Source organism: Enoplosus armatus, chromosome 11 (assembly GCF_043641665.1).
Source record: "Enoplosus armatus isolate fEnoArm2 chromosome 11, fEnoArm2.hap1, whole genome shotgun sequence".
Lineage (NCBI taxonomy): Eukaryota > Metazoa > Chordata > Actinopteri > Centrarchiformes > Enoplosidae > Enoplosus > Enoplosus armatus.
In genome coordinates, this window is record NC_092190.1 from 17,698,973 (window position 1) to 17,722,532 (window position 23,560).

The 23,560-nt window shown below is 39.6% G+C and overlaps 1 protein-coding gene across 1 annotated transcript; it reads right to left on the reverse strand.

Annotated features, from left to right (window-relative positions):
- Nucleotides 1-14,700: 14,700 nt before the first annotated feature.
- gmppaa (GDP-mannose pyrophosphorylase Aa) lies at nt 14,701-22,115 on the reverse strand. The gene is made up of 12 exons (XM_070914772.1): nt 22,048-22,115; nt 21,241-21,338; nt 20,940-21,043; nt 20,361-20,553; nt 20,152-20,211; nt 19,926-20,056; nt 17,410-17,544; nt 17,095-17,192; nt 16,966-17,012; nt 16,733-16,825; nt 15,863-16,031; nt 14,701-15,268 (listed from the first exon to the last, which is right to left on the reverse strand). The coding sequence occupies exons 1-12, from the start codon at nt 22,085-22,087 to the stop codon at nt 15,168-15,170; spliced, it is 1,269 nt and encodes a 422-aa protein (XP_070770873.1). The 5' UTR covers nt 22,088-22,115; the 3' UTR covers nt 14,701-15,167.
- Between the last annotated feature and the right edge of the window lie 1,445 nt (nt 22,116-23,560).

The window sequence follows — 23,560 nt, forward strand, 5'->3', positions numbered from 1 at the left end:
TTACTTTGTATAGGCTGTCAATATGGAAGATATTTTTACACATCACACTATGAAAAGCACAGGTGTAAATAATGAAATGAATGATGGCTGAATTCCATTTAGTTGCTTCGGTTTCAGGGTCCTGGTATTATTCATGCTGGATCACTGTCACACTATCAGGCGTACTGAGACACTTGAACAGAACGGAGCCATCATTAATGTTATTAGTAGCACCTGTGCTTTTCCTACTATGACAAGTCAAAATGGCTGCTGTGAAAGAGGCCTATTCTGGTGAATCAGGTGATTCTCAGCACATGCAAAGGTCATGCAATGGAAGATTGGACCTTTCATATTGTCTGGAAAACTAAAATGTCTTCTTTATTTGTTAAAAAGTTATACTATTTTAAGCAATATTTGACCTGCTTATTTCTTATAACCCAAAACATTACTTTCTGAACCTCTAAATGCACATGGAGCCTATTTTGGTAAATGGCTATGACCTTTACTGTGAAAGGAACTGGGAACATGAATTATAGACTGTCATTAAGTTTAACCACATACCCTCAGCTTATTATTGATTATCTTTAAGTTTCACAAGCATTTAACAGCATTCTTAAAGAACACTTGGAATTTTACCTGCTCCCTTTGTGCAGTCAGTGTGTTTGCTGTTGATTTAAAACTCATCTAATTAATTATTCAAGGGTATTATTTTCTACATTGAATCTATTTCCTGCATCAGCGATGCCAGTAATGGCTCCCAGAGGATTCTGGAGTGCCACGCTTTCACCTCCTCTGCTTATAACACACTGCCTTCATAATAGCGCTGCAAACAAATTCAACACACATGCACACACACACAGACACACAAATCAATGTTTGTAATGCTTGTAGCTTTTAGCAAAGTACTCTACTAAGTGAATTTCTGTTCTTGGCAAAGTGCAGGGTTTTTTTGTGTTCTCTGTCCAACTGAAGATGTTTCAAATATGTGATGCTGATAAGGCTGTATGGTTCAACAGTATGGTTGAATTCAAAAAGCCTTTGGCACTGAATTGAGTTTTATGTGATTCATTATGTTATTGAAAAACCAGTCTTAAATGCTCAGTGTTGCATTTCTCAGAGAAGGTCCATTTTTTGTCAGTTTTAGCTCAGGATCCTGGGACTATTGTCCGTCTGTCAACCTCTTTCAAGTGCAGTATGAAGTACTGTATTTAACTATAAAGTCCTTGGGTTATTTTATCCCATCGAGAATGATGTCTGCTATTTCACACAATAACAAACTTGAGCACCCAGGATCTGGACTACAATATAAATGTGGTGGATGTCCCAGAAACACTCTAAATTAGAGCAGATTAGATAAAATGTAATGATTTCCAGAGAAATAGAAGTGTTTTTGGCAGAAAAAACAATATGATTTAGCAGGGAAGATGACATTGATATGAGCACAGTCATTGAATATTTAAAAATAAAACAAAAGGGGTGCAGATAATGCTTATTTTAGTTGAGTTTCAAAGTAAAACCCTTGTAGCAAAGGAAATTGTGTATGACTTTTATTGTGAAGTACGTCAAAGGCAGTAGTTTACCACAGGCTGGTTAAGTTTTAATCGAGGTTAGAAGGTGGTCTGAATCTGTGTTTGGACAGTTTTAACTGCTTTTTGTTTTAGAAAAGTGTTGGTAAAGAGCTGCAAGCACTTACTATAGTTACAGTTTGTGTGTACATCAAATTTCCAACACAAATAATCAAGGCAAGCAGTGCCTTTCCCAGTCCAAGGTAAGAAAATGCAATGCCTCTTACAAGCGCTTTAAAATGACTAACAACGGGAGACAAAAGGAGACAAGCTACAAGGCTGCACCTCAAATTCTCAAGGTGAATGTGTGCATTTGCATTTGTTCAGTTAAGGCGGTCCAACATGGCTGAATTTTCAGCACCACAGAAATGTCTTGTACATAATATTGCTGTATTTATCACTATTTGCCAGCAGTCATTCTATCATTTAAGCAGTGTCACAGTAGATAATCTGTTGATTTTTTTCTGTTCTTTTGGTGCAGCTAGCTTCTGTTAATGCACTGCCAAAATATTACAAATGAATACTGGATAAATTATCAACAGATAATCAAACAGAAAGCACTGTGAGCAGCACAGTACATGGCTAATATACACAGTTATATTGGTTATTGTCTCATCCCTACATCTAAGTGCAGCTGAATTAATTCACAGTGTTTCTCGAAGCAAGACACACCCCCAAAGGCCTTTTTGTCTTGTGAAATTATGTCAAACACTACAAGTGAAAGCTGCCATGAACTGTCACCTGCAACAATGTATTGGTTGGGAATTTATTGAAAATGTTTCACGTAAAAGAATGAGCCACTGACTGGCTGGTAGGCTCAGCAGCGTTTTTTCACAGTCACTGCAGTTGTAATCTGTTTTTCATGTCTGACTGACAGTGCTGAATGTTGCCATGTCCTGTCTTTACACTTAATGACAATTTCTCCATGTTGTGCTTTGGATAGGATGTAAAACACATTTCAATGAATCTGTTAAAAAGAAAAAGAAGATACCAATTTTAAGATTGTGGGTAATTACAAGGCTGCCAGCATTAGCAATTAGCTTTTAAAAAGATAAGTGCATTTCTAAGAATTTCTCTGACAATAAGATTGTTTTAGAGTGAGTCTCTACAAGTCAGAAACCCGTGGTGGAGGGGGCACCCACCATCAAGGGTTTGAATCCTGGTTGTGGTAGCTCTGGCTTGGTTGTGAGTTCCAACAAACACAACTGGTCGTGTTCACAGTTGGGAAGCCAGCAATTTGTCCTGCGCTAGCCTAGAAACACCTACTGAGGAGTGAGGCAGGAAGTGAGAAACAGAATGGACGAGATGGAGGAAAGGCCGTACTGTGCTAGTTATTGTTTACTCATTGTGTCGTCCCAGTGACCATGGGTGTGTGAAATCTGGAATCGCCAATCAATTCTTAAATTATGGCTAAAAACCTATTTTGAGGTAACAATGACCTTTGACCTTTGAGTCAAAAGTGTCACCTATTCAGTGTCCAACCAACTGTGAAATATGGTCACAATTTCTCCTTCTGTTCCTGAGTTATGGTGTTGAATAATGGACAAAAAGTGTTTTTCCAGGACATTATGATGTCATAGTTGACCTTTGACCTTTTGAGTAAAAAATGGCATCACTTCATCATTGTATCACATTATATCTGTGTGAAATTTTGTCATAATTACCGCATCAATTCTGACCAAAGTTATGGCCAAAAACGTGTTTAAAACAACTGCGAAATGTGATCATCAATTCTTGAGTTATGACCAAGCACGCACCTCTGGGTCTGAAAAGTGCCTTAAACCTGCATTCTTTCTAATGGCCAGCAGGGGGCGACTCCACTGGTTGCAAAAAGAAGCCAGATTGTATTCAAGTCTATGAGAAAATGACCTTACTTGTCACTTGATTTATCACCTCAGTAAACATTTTACTAATGCGTTTATGGTCTCAATCACTAGTTCCAAATCTTCTTTAATACAGCATGATGTTCATTTTGTAAATGATGGTGCCATTTAGAGTAAACTAGACGATAAAGCATGGTATGCTTTAGGGCATGGCTACCTTAATATTGACAAATCCCTACAGGAGCCAGGTGCAGTCAGGTTGCCATTATAGGTGGGTGTGCATAATGTCCGCAGGTTCTAAGATCCCCAGCTCCACCCTCTCATCCAAATATGGTGGCGACGGCCAAAATGCCAAACTTGAGGCTTCAAAATGGTAGTCCCCCAATGGTTGACATCATGGTGGCAACGTCCACTTTTATACAGTCTATGGTTATGGCCAAAAACGTGTTGTGTGAGGTCAGAGAGACCTTAACCTGGGACAACTCAAAAACATGTTGCCTCCTGCCACAGCTATCGCCAGACCAGAGGCATAAAAACTGTGCCAGTAGGGTCATTTGTAGCCTAGCATGTAATTTTGTTCCTGAATAATGATTTTTAACTTTGAATAAAAAAGCTACTCAAAATTTACCAAAGTTAATTAAGGTACTCAAACATTTGCATATTGTGAATCAGTGAGAAAATAAATGGCAGTATACTCTAAAGTATGAAACCCATTGAATCCACATGCTTACACTACCTAAAATATTTTCTGTATAATACACCGTAAATAAGTAATATTGCTGAGGTGAAAATAGCTCAAGATTAATGTTATCTTAGTAATATGAGTCAAGATAATACAGCCAACATGATGTGCCCTTTTCTTGTCAATTATCCTGAGTAAACCAACTTGTAAAGGCAAATATTTTTCTCTCAAGACTTAACTGCAGTAAAGAGGATAATTAACAGCAATGTCAGTTTACCCACAAATACCGTCTCACATAGATAAACCCCATTTCATTTAAATGAACGTGCCAAGTAAATCCAATGTCTTATTATTGCCTGCCGATAATTTTGAGTGTTTTGTACAGCCTGGAGCATAACAGATTCTGCACGACTGTCCCCATCAGAATGACACTTTTTTATCAACAAGCCTCGGCAAGAGCATTTAATTTAGAGAGCAAAACTCTATTTCTATAATCACAGTAGGATTACACACATAGGAAAAGACAGATGAGGAGACTGGAGGGGACACCAATAATAAAAAATAAGTGTGCACGTGTATTCATGTGCAATAGGAGAAGAGTAAGGGGTGGTAGGGTGTAGGTAGAAATGAAAAATGTGGATAATAGAGAAAGATAAATCAGAAATTACTCTACACAAAGGATCCAAAGGATCCATTAATATAACTCTGCCCGTTTCTCATTCAGACAGACAGCATGATGAAAGTGGTAGTGGAGTGGAGACTCACCTGCAAGATTTCAAATAATTCTTCTTCTCTGATGTATCAATTCTCATTTGCATCACAGTAGGTAGAAATATATCATTTGTTTAAAGTTTTATGAAAATCTTCAAGCAGAATATTGCACATTTGGTCTGTATTGATGTTTGTATCTATGCTTGCGTGGCACATCACTGCATATCCTCAGAAAATGCAGACGCATGAGTCATGAGATATTTAAGTTTACATGTCTGAATCAACACCCCAGTGATAAGACTCAATGTCCTCATGAATATATCAAACACTAAACAAACACCTACTTTTAGGCTTAGGCATGCATCTGCATCTAGCAGTGGGATCCTGAGCTTCTAATCTGCAGGACAGGTTTGTTAGATCAATAAGAAATGTGATGTATTTTAATTTTGTGTGTTTTGCTGTCCTTACAGGTGCAGAGGGAACACGAGATGTAAATAAAGGGGTGGGGGCAGGGGGGGTCTCTAATGCTACCCTGTAGCTTATTTACTGAGTGCCACAAAGTCAACCAAATACAACAGCTTTGCTCAAACATTGTAATCACTGGGGGGGGTCACACACAGACACACAAGACATGCTGGCCTTAATGAATACCCACAGTGCCCTCTACTGGAGACAGAGGAACCCTTAAACTGCATCTTTGTCAAGAGTCATGCTGAACAGTCCCAGTTTAGGAAACAGGTGTTCACATCAATAAAAAATAACATTTTGTTCCCACCTGTAATTGCACTGCCCTGCGCCTCAAACACACTCTGAGACATTGGTGTGGAAATTGACTGGATGGTGAACCTCTGCAGATCTGTGAAAATAACAGTCCAAGAAACAAAAAAACAAGGCAATTTAATTTATTGTATATATTTTTAGCAATAGTTTCTCAATAGAGTTTACCTTCTATACGTAGGAAACTCAGTTTGCAGTCATGGAAAACGTAGCGTTGGATACACACAGCTACAGCAGGACCCTCATTACTGACTAGTTCGTGTGTATTTGCATGAGTCGGTTACAGCAGACAATGTTGGGAAATGAAATTCAGCCTGAACTGAATATTGGCACGTTTTAGTGTGGTTACACTTGCCTGTAGATATAGTTTAGTTTCTACTTCAACAACAACTATGGCAAGTAGTTGAAAGCTTCAGATGTTTCTGTGTTCGTTGTAAACTTATTTTTAACATAATGGAATATCCAACAAAAGAAGTAGTAACACACAGTAGGTAGGCAATGACACAGAAGATATTATTCTGACTGCGCGACGTGTGGTCCATCCTAGTTGAGTAACCAGCTCACTCAGAGGAAGGGAGGCTGATGTGTTAGTGAACATAACTATACTTTGACAAGACATCAATATACATAAGTCTATTTTAATGCAGGAGCTGTCTGACAGCCACTGCCAGCACAGCAGAAGCAAACACCCCCCCATCCCTCGCGCTCCAGGACAGGGTGTTCCTCAGACGCTTTAATCTTAGAATGTGCAAAATTATGATCTTATGGAAATGATGCAAATAATCACACTGCCATCCTCCATTATGTGTATGTGACAGCCCTGCATTATGCGATGCAATGCATAGTGTTCTGTCCACCCACCACAATCGCATTCAGAATGCAGAGTGATGGTGTGCATGTCTAATAAATATTGCAGGAGGATACATTTGGACCATCTAACCCACTGCATAAATCAAGAAGCTTTCCAGCCCCACATTATCAAGGCTTCACTTGGCTGCATGGCTGCTTGGCCCTTCTGCTCTCCAGCAACTGTCAGTGGTTACTCATAACCATCTGTGTGACTATACCTCCATGTTCGTCTACTCTTTCTATGGATTGGGGTCTGCGCCACACTACATAAAGTTCAATGTGTATTCGCTTTATTTTTTGATTACCACTACTACTACTACTTAAATCAAGTACATAAGAGTTAGTACTGACTGAGTAAAATAGCATGGGTATAGGGCCTGGAGGTCCTGCCCCCAAAATGTATTTTTAAATTTTCATAAGAAGCCCCCGCTACATTATAGACTTTACCATCAATACAGTTTTGATTTTTCAACATAATGAAAAAATGGGAAACAATCCTGTAACTGGATTTCTCCCAGCCAGGCAATGGCAAACGTAAACAGCAGCAAATGAGGCACATTTGCTCGACTGTCAGTACATATAGCAAACATTATTAAAAACGTGAGCGATGCGTGAATGTGAAAATACATACATATTTTGTAAGCTAGGTAGTTAGCTATTTACATGTAAGCATATTTTATTAATTGTCCAAAACTGAAACGTGCCCACAACCAGGTGGATGTGGATATTAAAGGACTTCAAAACTGAGGCAACCAGCCTGTCACGGTGAGGCTGTCATATAGCAGAGCTGGAAATCAGTGGTTTTCACCTGTACTCTAAGCCCTTAAATTACATTTCCACAGGGTCAGAACATTGGATGTATTATTATTGATTAAAAGAAGGGAATGATATGAAGTAAAAATCATAGATATGGGGGGAAAAAAGTACTTTTTTTCTCTGGGGTAAGCCACATGTTGAACTGTCATCTTCTGGTGTGTTGTTATGTTCATGTTTTCATTTTTGCACCTACTACTCTATAGTTGAACATTTGCACCACTCAAGTTCAAGTGGGCAATTTGAGTATTTTTAACCTGAGTTGCAGGCTCAGACTCTGGCACCCTGTTGGTTTTCTAGCAGTTGTAGATGCAGCTGGTGTGTAGTTTCTGGTCCATGACTGTAAATACATTGCACATCTGAATGATGGGCAGAAGTCTCCACTGGCTAATTTGGACCACAGGGGAGCTGATGTCACTCTGCACAAGAGCAGTAAACTGTAATAGATGCATTGCCCTCTTGCAAAAAAAACAAATATTAAATGTCCTTTGTGATTAATTACTGAAATGTTTATTTTTCCACTGGTTGTCAGTCATTTATGAGTTCTTTTTTTTACTCTCACCCCTGACTTTTATTCAAATTGGACCTGGACACGGCTGTGATCAAATCTCACACATCTCACTCATACAATGTGATTATTTACAGTTCACAAAAGATGTTGTTTTTCTATGTTCTGACAGTTGTTATTAAGGGCAATAACACTGAATATTTGCCTCATTTTGCTGCTGGCACATCAAAGCACTATTCAGACAAGATGAAGAGATCCTGTAACCGGATTTTTTGTATTGATTGTAATGGACAATTCCCATGGGACTGGACAGTAATCCCAGCTGATTTGTCAGGCAAGTCAAGTTATATTATATAATAGGTCTACATACTATTGGAATCACTTAAAAAAATCTGGGAAATATGGCAATTATTCGAAGGTCTTGAATCAGCCTATAATATCACACACAGACCAAGAAAGAATTCATCCAATTAGGAGGAAACAGAAGGAAAGCACAGAACAAAGGTCTACATGATATTGTGAAATAGGGAATTAACTGGATGCACCTTCCAAACTGATGAGGAATAAGTGCAGGAAAAAGTTTAAGTTCTTTTCGATGTCAAACGCACAGCAACAGGCTTCTCAAGTGCTTTTGAACTTACTTACTTACAGAAACAAAACAACACAGACATCCAATTTGAGTGGTCTCTCCAGCTACCTGTCAAACATTGATATAACTGCTGTTTTGGCTCTTTGATCCCCCACCTCCTCAGGAAAATATCCAGGTCTCCTACACAGTTTAAAATTGGACAGGTGGCGCACACTCCGCTTGCACGAACATGTTTCTTGGAGCAGCTACCAGTGTTTTTATATCAGGAGGATGGGACTCAACCATATGGGCATTATCAATGAGCTGAAAGTGGCTGAAATCCGCACAAAGCGGATAGACAGAATTGGCCAAAATAAGTCACTCTGGACTTTGTAGTCTGGTAACAAACAGTGAGAGTAAACCTCAGCGTAATATAATCACAGCAACTCCTGCTCGGGTAAAACCTACACCACTGCCATTGCATTGTTGTATAAAACATCTTACCAAAGGTTATCCATTTTGCACAAATGACCTTACAATGCCAGCCATGGTCAGGCTCTGATAACACCACAACAACAACAAGTAATGAGATTAATCTGATATGTTGCGTGTGTGTGATAACTTCTTGTAGTCCTGGTGAATGCCTCATTATTTGATTTACAATATTGATGTACTGATGTGCTGAACAGTCTTTTGGTACATTAGTTTGTTCTCTTGAGATTTCTAAAAGGCCTCTGCAGCAGTTTCAAACAGAGCAGAGGTGACAAACTACAGTGCGCTGTGCCTTACAATACAAGTTTATCCCAGCATTGGGCATTGCAGTTCAAAAAAAGTTTACACAATTTCATGTTCCTGCAGCCGCACTGCTCCACATTTAATGATTTCTCTTAGTCTCCCAGACATTGTTTGTGTTAAATCCTGTGCTAAGAGGTATTTGACCAGAGAGAGAGCAGCCGAGTTTATGAAAGTTCAGTCTGCTGAGAAGTGGAACTAAGACTGTTTTCAATGTGGGGATTGTGATTTGGCTTAGCCCCTCAGTATTAAACTTGCCAAAGCATACAGTGAAAGGCACAAAAACACAAATGGAGGTACAAAACAGGAAAATTGGGTTTTAATCAAACTGCATGGCAACTTCATGACTTTCTGTTTCGAGAGCTGTAACTAATGCTACATTCAAAGTCAGATGAAAACAGTCAACTGGTAATCACTACAGCACTTTCTTTTTTTTTTAAAGCTGGTATTTAGTGCTATGAAAGTATGAATCACAGCAATATTAGGCAGACTGTCAACATTTGAGCAAAAATGTGTCAGCGCTGTATTTATCTTGCCAAACCTTGACTCAGCATGCCCTGCAGTTGCTGAAATGAGCAGATGGTGTAAAGCTGTTGATGCAGACATGTTCAAGGACAGTTTCCCTGAGATACATCATCTTGTAAATACAAATTCCAACTTATTGTAATTGCATATTGTGTTGCTGTTTAACATAATATTAAGTGCAACAATAATCAATATATTCAGCCATACACATCACACTTTTTTATTTTTTGCAATATACTGTAAGACCACGGCAGGTTCTCCCTCTAAAGTATTGCCCTTTCAACCCCAAACACTTTCAGACGGAACATATAACTGACACATCAGAGATAAAGAAAAGACAGTAGAAGAAAAGAGTTTTTTTGATATATGTCAGGCCATTCAATAGTGAAAGTTACCTTGTATTTAAGGGCTATAAAACAAGTTAAAATACATATTGTGACAGAATGAGCTGTCGTGTGTGTGACATAAATGCAATCCTCAGTGTTGAAACAAGTTTGCCTTCTAGTCGGAGTTTCTGTTTCAGGAGGCATTACCCCGCATTTATCAAAGTCTGGAGTCAAAAAGTCTGACTTAACATTTCTGGAACACGGCACATTTGCTGAGTGAGGAACAAAAAAACGGCAGCTTTACACCTCTTAGGGGAACTGGCGCGCTTTGATGTTTCAGAGCACAGTTTAGCAAAACATTAGTATTCACTGGTGATGCATGACAGCCAAATGCTATTTTTCTTTACCGTATGAATTTGAGCAGTGTGAGATGTCAGTTTCTATTTGACAGCTCATTTGTCAGTCCTTTAGGCTTCTGGTAGGCACCATCCTTTCAGTGCACAGACACGCAAAGCCTCCTCCTGTGCTCTCAGGTGGAAACATCCCTGGACCTTCGCCCATAGTCAGTCTGGCCTGCACTGCCAGGCCTCCGCACACACTCACACACACACACACACACACACTCACACACACACAGTAGCTGGGAGGAAACAATGACTACTGAAGCTAACTAACCTCTCAGTTGGTTGCTTTGCTTTTTCAAGCCAAAACTTATAATCCGTACGTTCATGGTCACATGTGGGAACAATTAGTTGTAAATGCATCATTACCAACGTCTCTGCATATTCAAGCTACCAACAGACGCCTGTGGTAGCGTCTGTGTGTTTGCCTGTTCTGACAGCAGAAATGTAAAAGAACACTCCACTGATTTAGCATTGTCAGACTCACAATGGGCAGTTGTTGTCTTTAAAAATCTCAAAATCAATGCAGCAGAACCAGAGACATCATCTTTTATATCTTCCTTGTCAAAACCTGCCACCTGTATTATCCATAATGCAACTGTGTGTTATGTTAGTAGTGGCTAATGTGAGCTCACTCCCTTTCTAACTCTGCACACCCATTTTTTTTTTTCATCTTCAAACTCGTGGTCTTCAGCCCCAAACCAATGCATAATTTGAGGCATCAGACTTCTCTCAGCTCCCTCTGGAGCCACAAAAGGCTTTATACAACTTCTTCCACATATGCAGTAGTACTCCGCAAGACCTGTAAACAGACTTTGATGCGTGGAATCAGAGTTCCTCTTTAATTGTATATGTTGAACTAACTAATGTTATTGGTGTTCTGGTTGATCTTTAGTTAGCAGCGTGTGTTTACTGTTGAGGACAGCCAAGCTAATTCAACATCCCATCATGAACTGTAGGGTGACAAGCAACTTACTGGGATGTTTTACCTTTTCCTACAAGGAAACAAAGAATCTCAAGACCGGATTTGAGTATAATCAAACACTATAATAATATCAACAACATAAAAAGTGATCATCTCATCATGTCCAGTTGTTAATGTTCTTTCTGTTAAAATATTTATATTGGCAGAGAGATTTGCCAAAGGTGACCCATGCCGCAGGTCCTCTCCTGATAGCTGACGTTATGTCCAAAGACAGTGCCCAGAACACTGGGAGTGCGTATTCCTACCTTGCATGAGAACTATTACATTTTTTGATCTCCTTCTCTTGTTCCTGGTCTCCTTTCCTTCATATTCGAGGAAAGACTTCAAAGAGAACCTCAAAGGGAGCAGTTGGGGAAGAAAACGTGTATTGTTTATGCTCAGCAAAGTTTTCTGTGGCTTTGCTTTAGAGAAACTAAAGGAGCCTCTCATCACATTCTAACTCCACAGCCATTTAATGGAAGCCTCAGGTATTTGGTGTTAACTTGTCAATTATTTGCACATCTTAAAATGCCAAAGCAGAATACAGATTTTGACAAAAAAAAAATGGACTCAACACACTATTCACTGCTTTAGCTTCAAGTGAAGAATGAGTGGCAGTGGAACTGCCCCACACCCAGTGACAGTGTGTCATGCATACTTTTTTGATGAGACTTTCTAAAGTCTGGAATTCAGGCTTGCCAGTAACCACAATCTTTACAGTGGTTTGAAGCCACACAAAAAACATTTTGGATAAATGACAAATAGATGGAGCTGAGGTGAGATGAAGTGAAGTGGCAACTAGAAGAGCTGAATGCTGAAGCTTGGGAGACCTGAGTATCAGGAAAGAAATGCCCTTATCTAAGCCTCAGTTTGGCTGCAGTTCCTATGTAGCATGATAATAATGGAAGCGTTTCACCTGGTACGTGTGTGTGCATGCTTTGAATCATCCCATGCACATGTTTATGTTTCTCCATCACTGTAGGACTACACCCTGACATCGCCAGCAGCTAGTTTACTAAATTGGCACTAATGTGAAAATGTACAGGCAACTTTGCGCCCTCGTTTGGCCTTCTAGTTACAGAATGCCTGTACCGTGACATCTTAATGCCCTCTGATCAACCCATAACTCTAACATGTGCCACTGGAGACTTTCCAGAGGCTAATAGAGACACTGGCTTTCCTCACACTTCATTTACAGAAGACCTGTTATATTGTGCCGACTGCCCTGTGTTAAACACAACCACTGGCACAACAATGACTTGTCCAATTATGGAGGCTGTTGGTGGAAAAGATGAGTAGCTAATATGTCATGGGAATACAGCACCTACAATATACCTTTGTCTGATCCAGCTGCCCTTCAACAAACACTTCATCTTTGAGCTATCAATGAGCAAAGATATTTAATCCCACAACACGTCGTCTGCAATAAGTCAGCAGAAAGGCTTCAGCGTCAGTGAAGTAGCAGGTCTTTCACTTGTGTTGTTACTAGTGTATTGGCTGCTGTGTAGTCGGTTTGATGCTGACAAGTTCTGTCCAATTTTACCCCTGAGAGTACCGAGTGCAAATAACCCCAGTTTGTAAATCAGAGGCAAGAGATGATTGAGGCGGCTCTGTTGTACAGGTATCAGAGGGGGCCCTACAATTTGCATTAGTTTGTGATTTTGTTTTGTTCTTGAATTTTGTTCAACTGCAGCAACGTCCCTGAAGCATTTCACTGAGTTGATTGTGTCTCGGTTTGACATGATGTCCTTCCCCGAAAAGAACTGGCAGTGCTTGGTTTTTCTTTTTCTTTTTTTGTGTGCAGATGCAACCAGCATCTTAGCAACCAGCTTCAAACACATTACACACACACACACTGAAGAAGAAACAAAGATGTCAGGATAGCAACAGCACAATTGGGGTTTTGAACTTTCATCATGTGGTCCACTCTGGATCCAGACAATTCTTTGACATCCCGGACTCGTGTTTTTCACCTGACATCGTGTGCAACACTGTTTACTTAAATAGACACTGTATACTAGACAAGTGTGACATTTCCTTTCCCTCAGATGGCACCTTTAGATTAGAAAGACTAGTATTGTAAGAAAGGTGTCATGTGTACTTTTTATTCAACAAGCAACCTTTTTACTTCCGTTATCTGTCAGATCTCTTAAGATTGTCAAGACGTAGCCTTGCACCACCTTGTGTTATGTCACAGATTTCATTCAATCAGTCTCAAATTACATTATAGGCAACCTACAACAAACAAAAGAAACTGATGACAACCTTTCCAAAAAAAACGTTAAGAAAAGCTATCACAAAAACTAAAGGGGCAGAGAAGCTAAAAATCTCTGCTTTTAAAAATCCATGTTGACTGAAAAAGGAGAGCACACACACTCTCTGACAGCTGACATGTCTTCTGACTCACCAAGCTAAATTGCCCTTCGTGTGGACAGGATGGGAAGGATTTAAATCCAGCTTTTCCCACATGTCACCTCTGCTGTCCTTCCCCCTTCTGATGTTTTTTTTTGTCACTGTGTCCTGTGTATTTTCTTCTTTTAATACCCCAATACCATTTTCTGTGCTTCCTCTAGTGACCGGATCAGAGCTGGGCATGGACTATGCCTCCCTGCTGAGAGGCAGAAGAAAAAAAGACATGGACAAGCTTTCAACAACATGTTGTCAGCAAGTAAATAATATTGGAATTTAGAAATACAAGCTCTACCCCGACTGTGAGCAGTTCCCTGCATAAATAAATGTAAGTTTCACTGTTATGGGAGTGGAAAGCCTATTTGATCTGATTTTTAGGATTGCCTTTCATGTGAGGAGCGTGGAGGTTTTAGCCCAATTGATGAACATCCCACCAAGAGGATGAAAACGCTGTAATAAGGGGCCCTGGATGGCATGAGGCAGGTTTATTTGAGGCAGCAAGGCACCTGAATCAACAATGAAAAGCACAGGTACCCACACACGAAACCTGAAATAAACTCCCTATGAATAAAAATGTACATTAACTTGTTTTTTTCCCTTCTCATTGGAGGGTAGTTTGTGAAGAGACTTGATTAAAATATATTATGCTGCGGTTCTAGTATCACAATTTACATGGCTCCTTAATAGACACTCTCTTTGCAATAATTGGAACAAAAGTGCTGAAGTGATCATGAGTGCTCGAGGGCTTAATAAGTAAATGTTAATGTGCTGTATCCATAAATTGAAACAGTTCCTCCAGTGATTGCGAAAGCCCAATTTAAGTATCTGCTGTTGCTGCTTATATGGCACAATCTTATGCCCCCCTGCTATGTTCACATTTTAAAAAGGCAACATTACTTGATTGGAATGTAAATCTCAAGCCTGCTGATTTATTTTGGTGGTAGTCAATTTTCGAGACCAACAATGAAGATGCTGAAAAGGGTTTTAATCAGAGATCCACACAAGTAATCACCTCTTAAAATTAACCACAGTCAGTAGCCAGTGATTTTTATTTTCTAATAATTCCTCTTCTTGCACTGAAGGATGCCCTTGACAAACAGAGTGGTTGACAGTGGTCATCTATACACTTTTATTTATTCATTTATTTAATAATATTACCTCCAACCAAATATATTACTTATTTTACAGTTCGGTAAAGTTAATAAAAAAAACAATATAAAACTCTGGCATGACAGCACTTTTCAAGGTGAACCAACATGCGTTATTAGCCTCTCTTTTAATGTTGCTGACACCCGATGATGCATAAAGGCTCGAGGACAAATATATAAAAATCTATCTTTCAATGCTACTTAATGAATGTCCCATATCTTCATTTTTGACACCTTATATACAGTAACTCAGAGGCAGTGCCAGCATGTGTCCAGCTGCATCCTTCATCTGTGACAGTAAGTGGACAGAAACGCGAGGAAGATTAACTAGAGAATAATTTGGTTCTTGAAGCTGCGGTTGAGGTCTTTGTGTGGGAGGACAATCGAGTTGAGTATAATCACCTCGGAGGGGATGTTCACGTTACAACCTGAGGAGAAAAAGCAAGGCTGCGTTTAGTCTGTGCGGTGTACTACAGTACAGAAGGCATGAGACATTATATGTATAGGATGTGATGTATTTTACTTGTCTGGTTTGTTGGGAATGAAGAAAAAAAATCCCTTAAAACTGCAATTTCCACCATGGCTGAACGGGCAAAGAAGAGCATCACTGAATAAAACTCAGAAAACTGGTGCTAGATGTACCATTTTGACAGGTGATCTCTGGGAAGTGCAAAAAGTTCAAAACAATGAGCACTTAGGACTAAAGATGGAGACTGACAGATGCATAATTCAGTAATGCTAAAACATATAAAACAAATACATGCACTAATGTGTCAAATTACTATCCAAATACATGCTGTAGACTGATCCCAGCATGGCCTAGGAGTAACCCTTGTCTGCGCAACCAGGAAATTCGGAAAATGGGAGCATTTCCCTCATTAATCCACAAACTTTTCATTTCTGAGAACACATTTTTAAAAATGCGGAAGAGAAAAATGCATTTTTTTTGTTACTGAATATAATGAATATTTCACAAATCATCTGAGGAAGGCAAGTTTCATTTAAGGTCAGAGCATGCTTACCGAGAATAGTAATTGAGGGTGTGAGTTTTCCATCTCTGAAGAGGGTCTCGCTGTCAATCTTTGAGTAGGGATCATTGGGGTTTGGGTCGCTTGGGGTTCCTTCTACTCTTGCCCACTTGCCAATGGTGCTGTCCCATCCCACAATGCTGTTCAAAACGCAGCAGTGATCCTACAGGAAAAATGACACGACAAAAAACATCTTTAAGTTAAAAGCATTTAAATATTCAAGCACTCATCACAGATAACTGTACAGTGACTGAAAAATCAAAGGGTTCGAGGTCTCCAGATATGCTGTATTAGATACTGTTCCTACATGTGAAAAACCAGAGAGCATAGTCAAATCAGAGTTCTTATAACTTGTGTTTATTTTGAAGTGTAGCTCGACTAACAAATTGTCCTTGTAGGCAATATGCAATGAAAGCCAATAAGTCATCCGCAGTCAAAATTCATTTCGGAGGCATCCAGTCATCACTGGAGACGTGGAATGAAATTATGGCAGCTTCCAAATCGTTAAAAATGACATCTTTGTGAGAGGCATATATTTCTGGTGTGACAGAAGAGCTTGAAGATAAATTCTAGAAAAGTCACAAAGTTGAAGTATAGATAATGTTTCTGATGAAATTTTAAGATGTCACATGTAGTAAATGGGCAGATACGTTTGCCTTCAACTGACTTAGTTTGAATCTCATTCCAAACATGATGGTTGTACTGGGAGTGAAGTTTATATTAACCAAAATGCCAAGCCAGTGCAGGTGAACAAAAAGCTTCAGTGTGCCTTAAGAAAATGGACAAAATCTGTGTCCTTTGTTGCAACAAGCCCTGGCTGGTGCTATTTAGGCAGTGATAGGAAACAGTTTCACAGGGGCTCACCTGTAGAGTTGCACCATGGAGGATGACAGATTCTCGAACTCTGACCCCAGCACCAATAGTCACTCCAGTGCCAATCGAGACATTGGGACCCAACTGGATCGAGACAGGAAAAGAAATGTATTTGACTTTTTCTGCATTAACAGCTTCATATTTTCCACAAAGGTGTGTTCTCTTAATGGCACATTGTATGCACTTATTGTGTGAGGTGCAACACAATAGGGGAGGATGCTTACCATAGCAGTGGGGTCAATATTGGCTGTAGGATGGATATAGACATTACCTAGGGAGATGAAAGGAAGTGTGAATGAATGTGTCTCCAATATAATAAATGAACAAAGATAACAAAGATGAATGAATCCTACCACTGATTTTGGGCCCTCCCTCCTTATTTGAGGCCAGTCTTTCGGAATGAGTTGTGTGATACTGGTTGAGGTATAACCGACTGGCATAAATTGCAGACCTGGGAGAAGATTACAAAAATAAAAAACAACAAAGGCATTTTCTATGGCACCAATATCAATGCTATCAATACCACACTGTTTCCTTCGGATTAGGGCAGTGATGTATGGTTTTAGTGTTTGAAGTGTTTAAATGTTAATCTAGGTTTGCTCAAAAAGAATAAAATGACAAATTTATGTCTCGTTGAATGTGACAGCATGTTTGACATGCGCACTCACCCTGCGGATTTAATCTGGCTCCAGAAGCTGAGGGTTTTATATACGTAGAGTTTGCCCTGTCCTGCCAGGGCCGTGAAAATGTCCTGCTCCAGCCTGATGGCCTCTGCTCGGTGCCAGCCATTGGTTGGCTCCTCTCTGCAAGAGACAGATCATCAGTTTATTGCACTGAGTTACAAACCAGGGCCAGGGGCCTCACTGACATACAATCTTGTGCACAAAGTTAAAGAATGGAATGAAATCCACGAGAAAGTTAGGATTTAAACCGACAAAATTACTATGAACTGAGAATTGCATTTATTTAGTTCAATGTTCACTGCAACATCAAAACTAAAATCAGTTTATATCGATATTTTCTCTCTCCATATTTTTTTGAACAATCCAGTGAAACAAAAAGTTGTGGCCTTGAAGTGGATGTACTATATGATAACCTAAATACTAAGCAGATGATGAGACACTCTAGGGTTCTCCCTCAACAGCCTTGAATACTGACAGGATCCGCAGGCTTATGTTGCAGCTTAGCCCAAACATACTCATTTTAAAGTCTTTCATGAACAACTTTACCATTCTCCCTGACTACCTAATGAACAATTTAAATATATATGTGTTGCATTATCATGTTCTTGTACTAGATATTGGGCCAGTAAAGAAAAAAAAGTAAAAGTACAAGTGCAAGTGGGGAAAAGAAAAAGCAATGTGAACTCATCCTCAATTCTTAAATAGTCTTTGATATTTCTAAAATATCCAGTGACGTGCAAAACCAACCCAGTGGCACCATTACCTCGAGAGTCTTCCTTAAGGCCAAAGAAAACCATGAATTTATTGCCCTACAATCCTGCCTCTGGAATAAAATGAGAGCAGGGAGTTGAAATGCATCACTGATGCTGACTTTGATGGTGTCAGTGCAGGGTTGAAACCAAAGCTGATTACCTAGTAGTGATCAAAAACTTAAGTAGAAGAGTCTACGTGTTCCATATTAATCAGGGTCTCTGGCATAGTGTATTGTGAGAGCCCCAAGATGAAACAGACTGTTAAATATTGATGAAAAGAATATTTTAAAGGATTGCACCCATAATCGAAGTTTTACCAAAAAGGAGGGGATGTGGTTAGAGGCAAAGAATTCCCCGAGAGATTTTGCAGTACAACCCTTCTCATTTCTATCAAGTATCTCTGATGTGTTAAACAATTTTGCTGATTCATTGCCCAGCTTGATTTAAGTGCTATTGACGTTAGCAGTTGAATTATGCACAGCATGGTTTGACCTTTTGTAATATATTTCAAGTGTCCTTGGGTTGCCAAATGCTAGGTTAACTTCACCACAGTGAACAGTTGAAAACACAAAAAGTGAAGTGTCAAATCTCCAAACATGATCCCATGTGTTCTTATGGCTTCTGTGAGTGACCGGGGTGCAGTTTGCCCACATGCGCATTTAGGCTATGATCAGACAGGAAGCTTTTTCTAATGTTCAGAAGAAAAGCACAGCTGAAAGTGTAGCGAGAATAGAGAGCAAGAATTCATAAGATGTCACACAGAGTTTCACCAACCGCAAGTTATCTAATCTAGTCTTTGCTAGAGCTGGGACAACATAAAAGTAAATAAAAATAGAAATGAGGAAGCCAGTTAAGTTCTGCTTGAGTGTTTGGCACTCAGGAGAGCAAGCTACAATAGGGTCGATTTTTTCTTGTAAAAAGATTAAGCCCGACATCAGACACAAACTTAAATGTAAAAACGACTAAGGGTTAGGTGCTGGACTGTTTCTTGGCACTGAGCAAACAACCAAGAAATAGTCCAGCACATAACCCACAGCAAAATAGTGACTTTTCATCTTTACATTTCTGTTTTTGTACAGATTGAACAAACAAGTGCTAATTTGCGAGCTATAGGAGGTCCTGGTAGAGGCAGGCTAGCCATTTCCCCGTTTCCAGTCTTGCTAAATATTGCTAATTTGAAGCTAAGCTAACCCTCTGCTGGCTGTAGCTTCATATTTACTAAACAGATATGAGAGTGGCATCAATCTTCTCATCTAATGCTCTAACAGTAAGTGAATAAGCATATTTCCCAAAATTCCTTAAATCTCTGACAGGCAAAAGACCCCAAAGTTCCCAAATAGTGCCTGTTTCAAGGACAACATTTGCCAAAATATGAATAAATAAATCCATAAAACAAAAACAAAATTAAAATCAAGCTGCTTGCAAAATGGGAGGTGCATAATTTGGCAGAAAAAAAGTTTACAGGCAACATTCACAAAGCCCCTTATGCAATCTCAGCCTTAACATGGGTCATCTTTCTACAGCTCACACCATACACGAAGTGCCCTATAACTACACCGTGCAGCCTAAATGTACCAACTTACCCATCGTATGGATATCTGATGATTGTGTGAGGAAACAGAAATCATGGCAGGGAAGAGAATGGAAGGAAAAAAAGACAAATGAAGAGAACCAAAGAAACTGAATCAATGGTATTCATGTGCGTTCCCACACACACACAGATTCCCATGAGGGAGAGTTTCAACTCACAACAACATGTCCTGCTGATTCTTCTGAAAGACGGTGCCGATATGCTGGAAGATGTCTGGGTTAAACAGGTATATACCGCAGTTTATGATGTCACTCACAAATGTGCTCGGCTTTTCAACATAATGCAAGACCTGAGTGAAAAAACAAAAACAGGAATAGTTATGATTTCAAGGTGAAATAGTAATGAGTGACTATTTAGGGAAATAAGATAGGAAGGGTTTAATACCTCATTTGTGTCCTCGTTTTCAACAATACAGCCGTAATTCATGGACTGCTTTCTGTTTGACTGATGAGAAAAGAATGGCAGTAGAATTTAGTCTACATCTTTCATCACATTCAGCACGCCAAAAGCTAAACACTATAAAGTTTTTTGAGTTTTACTTTGACTACAAGCTCTACTAAAGACGGTAACAACTGTCAGTAATGAAATCTCACCGTTGTCCCAAGGATAACAAAGCTGTTTGGCTCCCCATGTTCCTTCTGGAAACTGAGCATCTCTCCGAGAGGAAAAGCTGAGCAGACATCAGCATTCAGAACAAAGAAAGCCTCTGGACTGCCGGAGACAATCTGATCTCTGAAGTGATAGATGCCCCCTCCGGTGCCCAGGGCTGCATACTCCTGCAAATACCTGCGGCGCAGAGTCAGGAAGAACAACACACCTGCAGTCATTCAGCAGTGGTAGTGCACCACAGCAGGGAAACTACTACCACTTGTACAGAAAACATTAAACTTAAAGAGCAAAGAAGCAGTATGTTCAGTATTTCTGCTAATAACGCATTCAACAAAGAAATGTTTTCACATCACAGACAACATTTATACAACCGGTGTCTATTCTTTACTGAATGTTGTGTAATTCAGTTCTTGTTCTGTGAAAATGTATTTATGAGACTTGACACCTTGGCAGTACATACAAGAAATATATACCGGTAAGTCATTGCTATGAATGTTCAGTATGCAAGTAACCAGTGATGTCTGTACGTGTTTAGTGGGATACCTAAGAGCTCTGTTGTTTACCTGATGGAAATCTTGAACTCCTGCTGTGCATTAAACAGGAATCTGGTCAGCTCTTCATTTGGTTGATAAAAGCCGATGAGCAAAATCTCCTTCATATTCTGTACCTTGAAAACATAAAAGATGTTCATTATTGGACTGATTTCATTAAAAACTATTCTCTGCATCACACGCCACTTATATGTAGACAAAACAACCTTTTACTAACTAAATGCAATCTCTAACATTAGCTTCCACAATTCCCCTGTACTGAACGCTTCACAATGGCTGCAGTATTACATTATAGTATAGCAGTGGCACTTACTTTGGCACATGCTTCAATGTGATGCTGCAGCATGGGCACTCCAGCTACTGGAAACAAAGGTTTGGGGACTTCAAATGACAGCGGCCTGAACCTTGTGCCTGCAAAAGCAATGCGGGTCATTACTTACAAATCAGATTACAATGCCGATCACTTTTTCCTCATGTTTCTAGTGGGCATCAAAACTAAACAGAATTCTTAACTACATAATATGCGACGTCCTGTCCTCGCTTATATAAAAAAAGAAAAGTCCTTTCAGAAAAAGGAGTTCTTTAATCTTTATGCACCACAGGGCGAGTGGGCTCACCTTCAGCTGTGGCTGCTCAGGTGCAAGGCAGAGCTAGTGGACCAGCTCTCTCACTTACTTCTGCAGAGGCTGACTGAGACAGGCTGTACAGAAGCTGTGACTATGACTACAGCCATAGGATGGCATAGCTTTGGTTGTTGCTGTAGCTGTGATTGTGGTTGTAGCCATGGCTGTGCTCAGGGGGAACGCAAAACTTATTACGGAGTAACGCAAAACATGATGCTAAGTAATGCTAGGTAATGTCCTCAAAAGGAATCTCGCCGTGACTCTTCAGGGGGCTCCGCAGTAAACAGTGTTGTTGTTCACATAACAAATATTAGGCTATTAAGTGCTAAATGTTCATGTTTGCTTTTGTTTGCGTGGTGTCCTCTCATTGTGCCACGTCAGTGATATAAACAAGCTCAGCGGGTCTTAAGAGGTCTTGTTAGCGTTAGCAGCCTAGCTTCGCTTTAACCAGCCACAGCTGACTCTGAGAACACGACCAGGATGAGATTCATTCTCACCTTTCTGGGGGCCTCCAATTAAAATAACCGCCTTCAACATCTTGACCGAGAAGCTGTGATTTGTGACAGACAGGTCCTGCCTGAAAACTACCTGCTGCTTGGTGAATACTATTTCCGCATCACGTCCTACTTGTGACGTTGAGTTGAGGTCAGAGTGAAAACACGGAGCGGAGTGCAGCTACTGAACCGGAGTGGAGATCGTAAAGACCTGGCTCTGACATGTTATTTGGTTCATGGAGGACAATTGTGGAGCATCGCCAATGTTACAAGAACACTCATTACATCAGGTGTTATTTAAGTGATATTTAGTATCTGTATTTAATGATCAATACAAGAGGCAGCAAAGGCATCCCAAATGAAAACATTACTGCAACAACATTAATAGTTAAACAAGGAGACAGAAACATCAGACAAAACTATCATTAAAAGCATCCAGGTGAATTTAACGATATGGTTTTTAAGGTAATGATATTAGGAAGGGAAATTAATAGTTTTGAAACCTAATGGAACAACCAATCAGAAAACAGTTATGTTCCCCATCTCATTATGCTGGCGTTTTGGGTTTATGGTAAATTTATCACAACACCGGCCTCCAGATTCCTTCAAGAGTCATTTATCTAGAGGCAAAACCTACCTCTTGTAGTGTCAAGGAATCTAATTCAAAGAGGATGATTAAAATGAGCGGTAACCATTTTGAATTCTAAAGCGGAATGAATGGAAAATTGCATTTGCAAATCTCTCGTCTTCTATAAGACATTCATGTTCACAGGGACGGTGGATCTTCATGTGATGAGACATCAGAGATTTCAGGCTTTCTGGGAGAAAAAAAGAAAAAATCATGGTGGCTCCAATATTAACACCTTCACAATGTCAAGCAAACCCACACAATAGGCCTGTATTAAAAATATAAGAAATATTGAGCAATTATATTAAATCATAATGCTTTTTCTTTATCTTGTCAAGTCATGTTTGTCCAAAATTATTCAGGGTTATTGTGTTGTTTGATTTGCAATAGGCCTTTTTTCACAGCAGACAGCAGACTCACAACATTAACGATTGCTCCGAACAGAAGCAGCTGAAATTGAATTCTGCCATCATTCACTGAATTATTAGCACCTGTGCTTTTACTAATGTGACATGTCAAAGTGTCTTTGGTGAAAAAGGCCTAAATGGAGCAACAAAAATAAAATGGGAACAGGAATACCCAATGACCTAGAAGATGCTGTGCTTGGATTGTGCATTGTTTTAGGATAGATTGAATTTGTGTGAGCCAAGGCAGCAGTTTCTGGTTGTTTGAAATGTTTTCATTAACGTATTTCTGAGAGTATTCAGAGCCTGTGAGCTTCAGCAGTAAATGCAAGCCTGCTCCTGACTGTTTAGCGTGCATCACAGGTTTATACTTTTCAAGGGCATAATAATGACGGTAAAAATCAATCAGTATTATCTTTGCTTTTCCTTTATCTCTTATTATGCAAAACAAATGAAAATAAACTTTCATCAGTGTCCCTCTGAT

Bases quoted from the DNA above. Each gene is read 5' to 3' on its own strand.
- gmppaa (XM_070914772.1), bottom strand. From the start codon at position 22,087: ATGTTGAAGGCGGTTATTTTAATTGGAGGCCCCCAGAAAG. The intron at 17,013-17,094 runs GTAGGATTCATT...TCATCTCCCTAG, and splicing joins GGGAGGGCCCAAAATCAGTG to GTAATGTCTATATCCATCCT. The intron at 16,032-16,732 runs GTGAGCCCCTGT...TTTTTCCTGTAG, and splicing joins TCCATGGTGCAACTCTACAG to GATCACTGCTGCGTTTTGAA.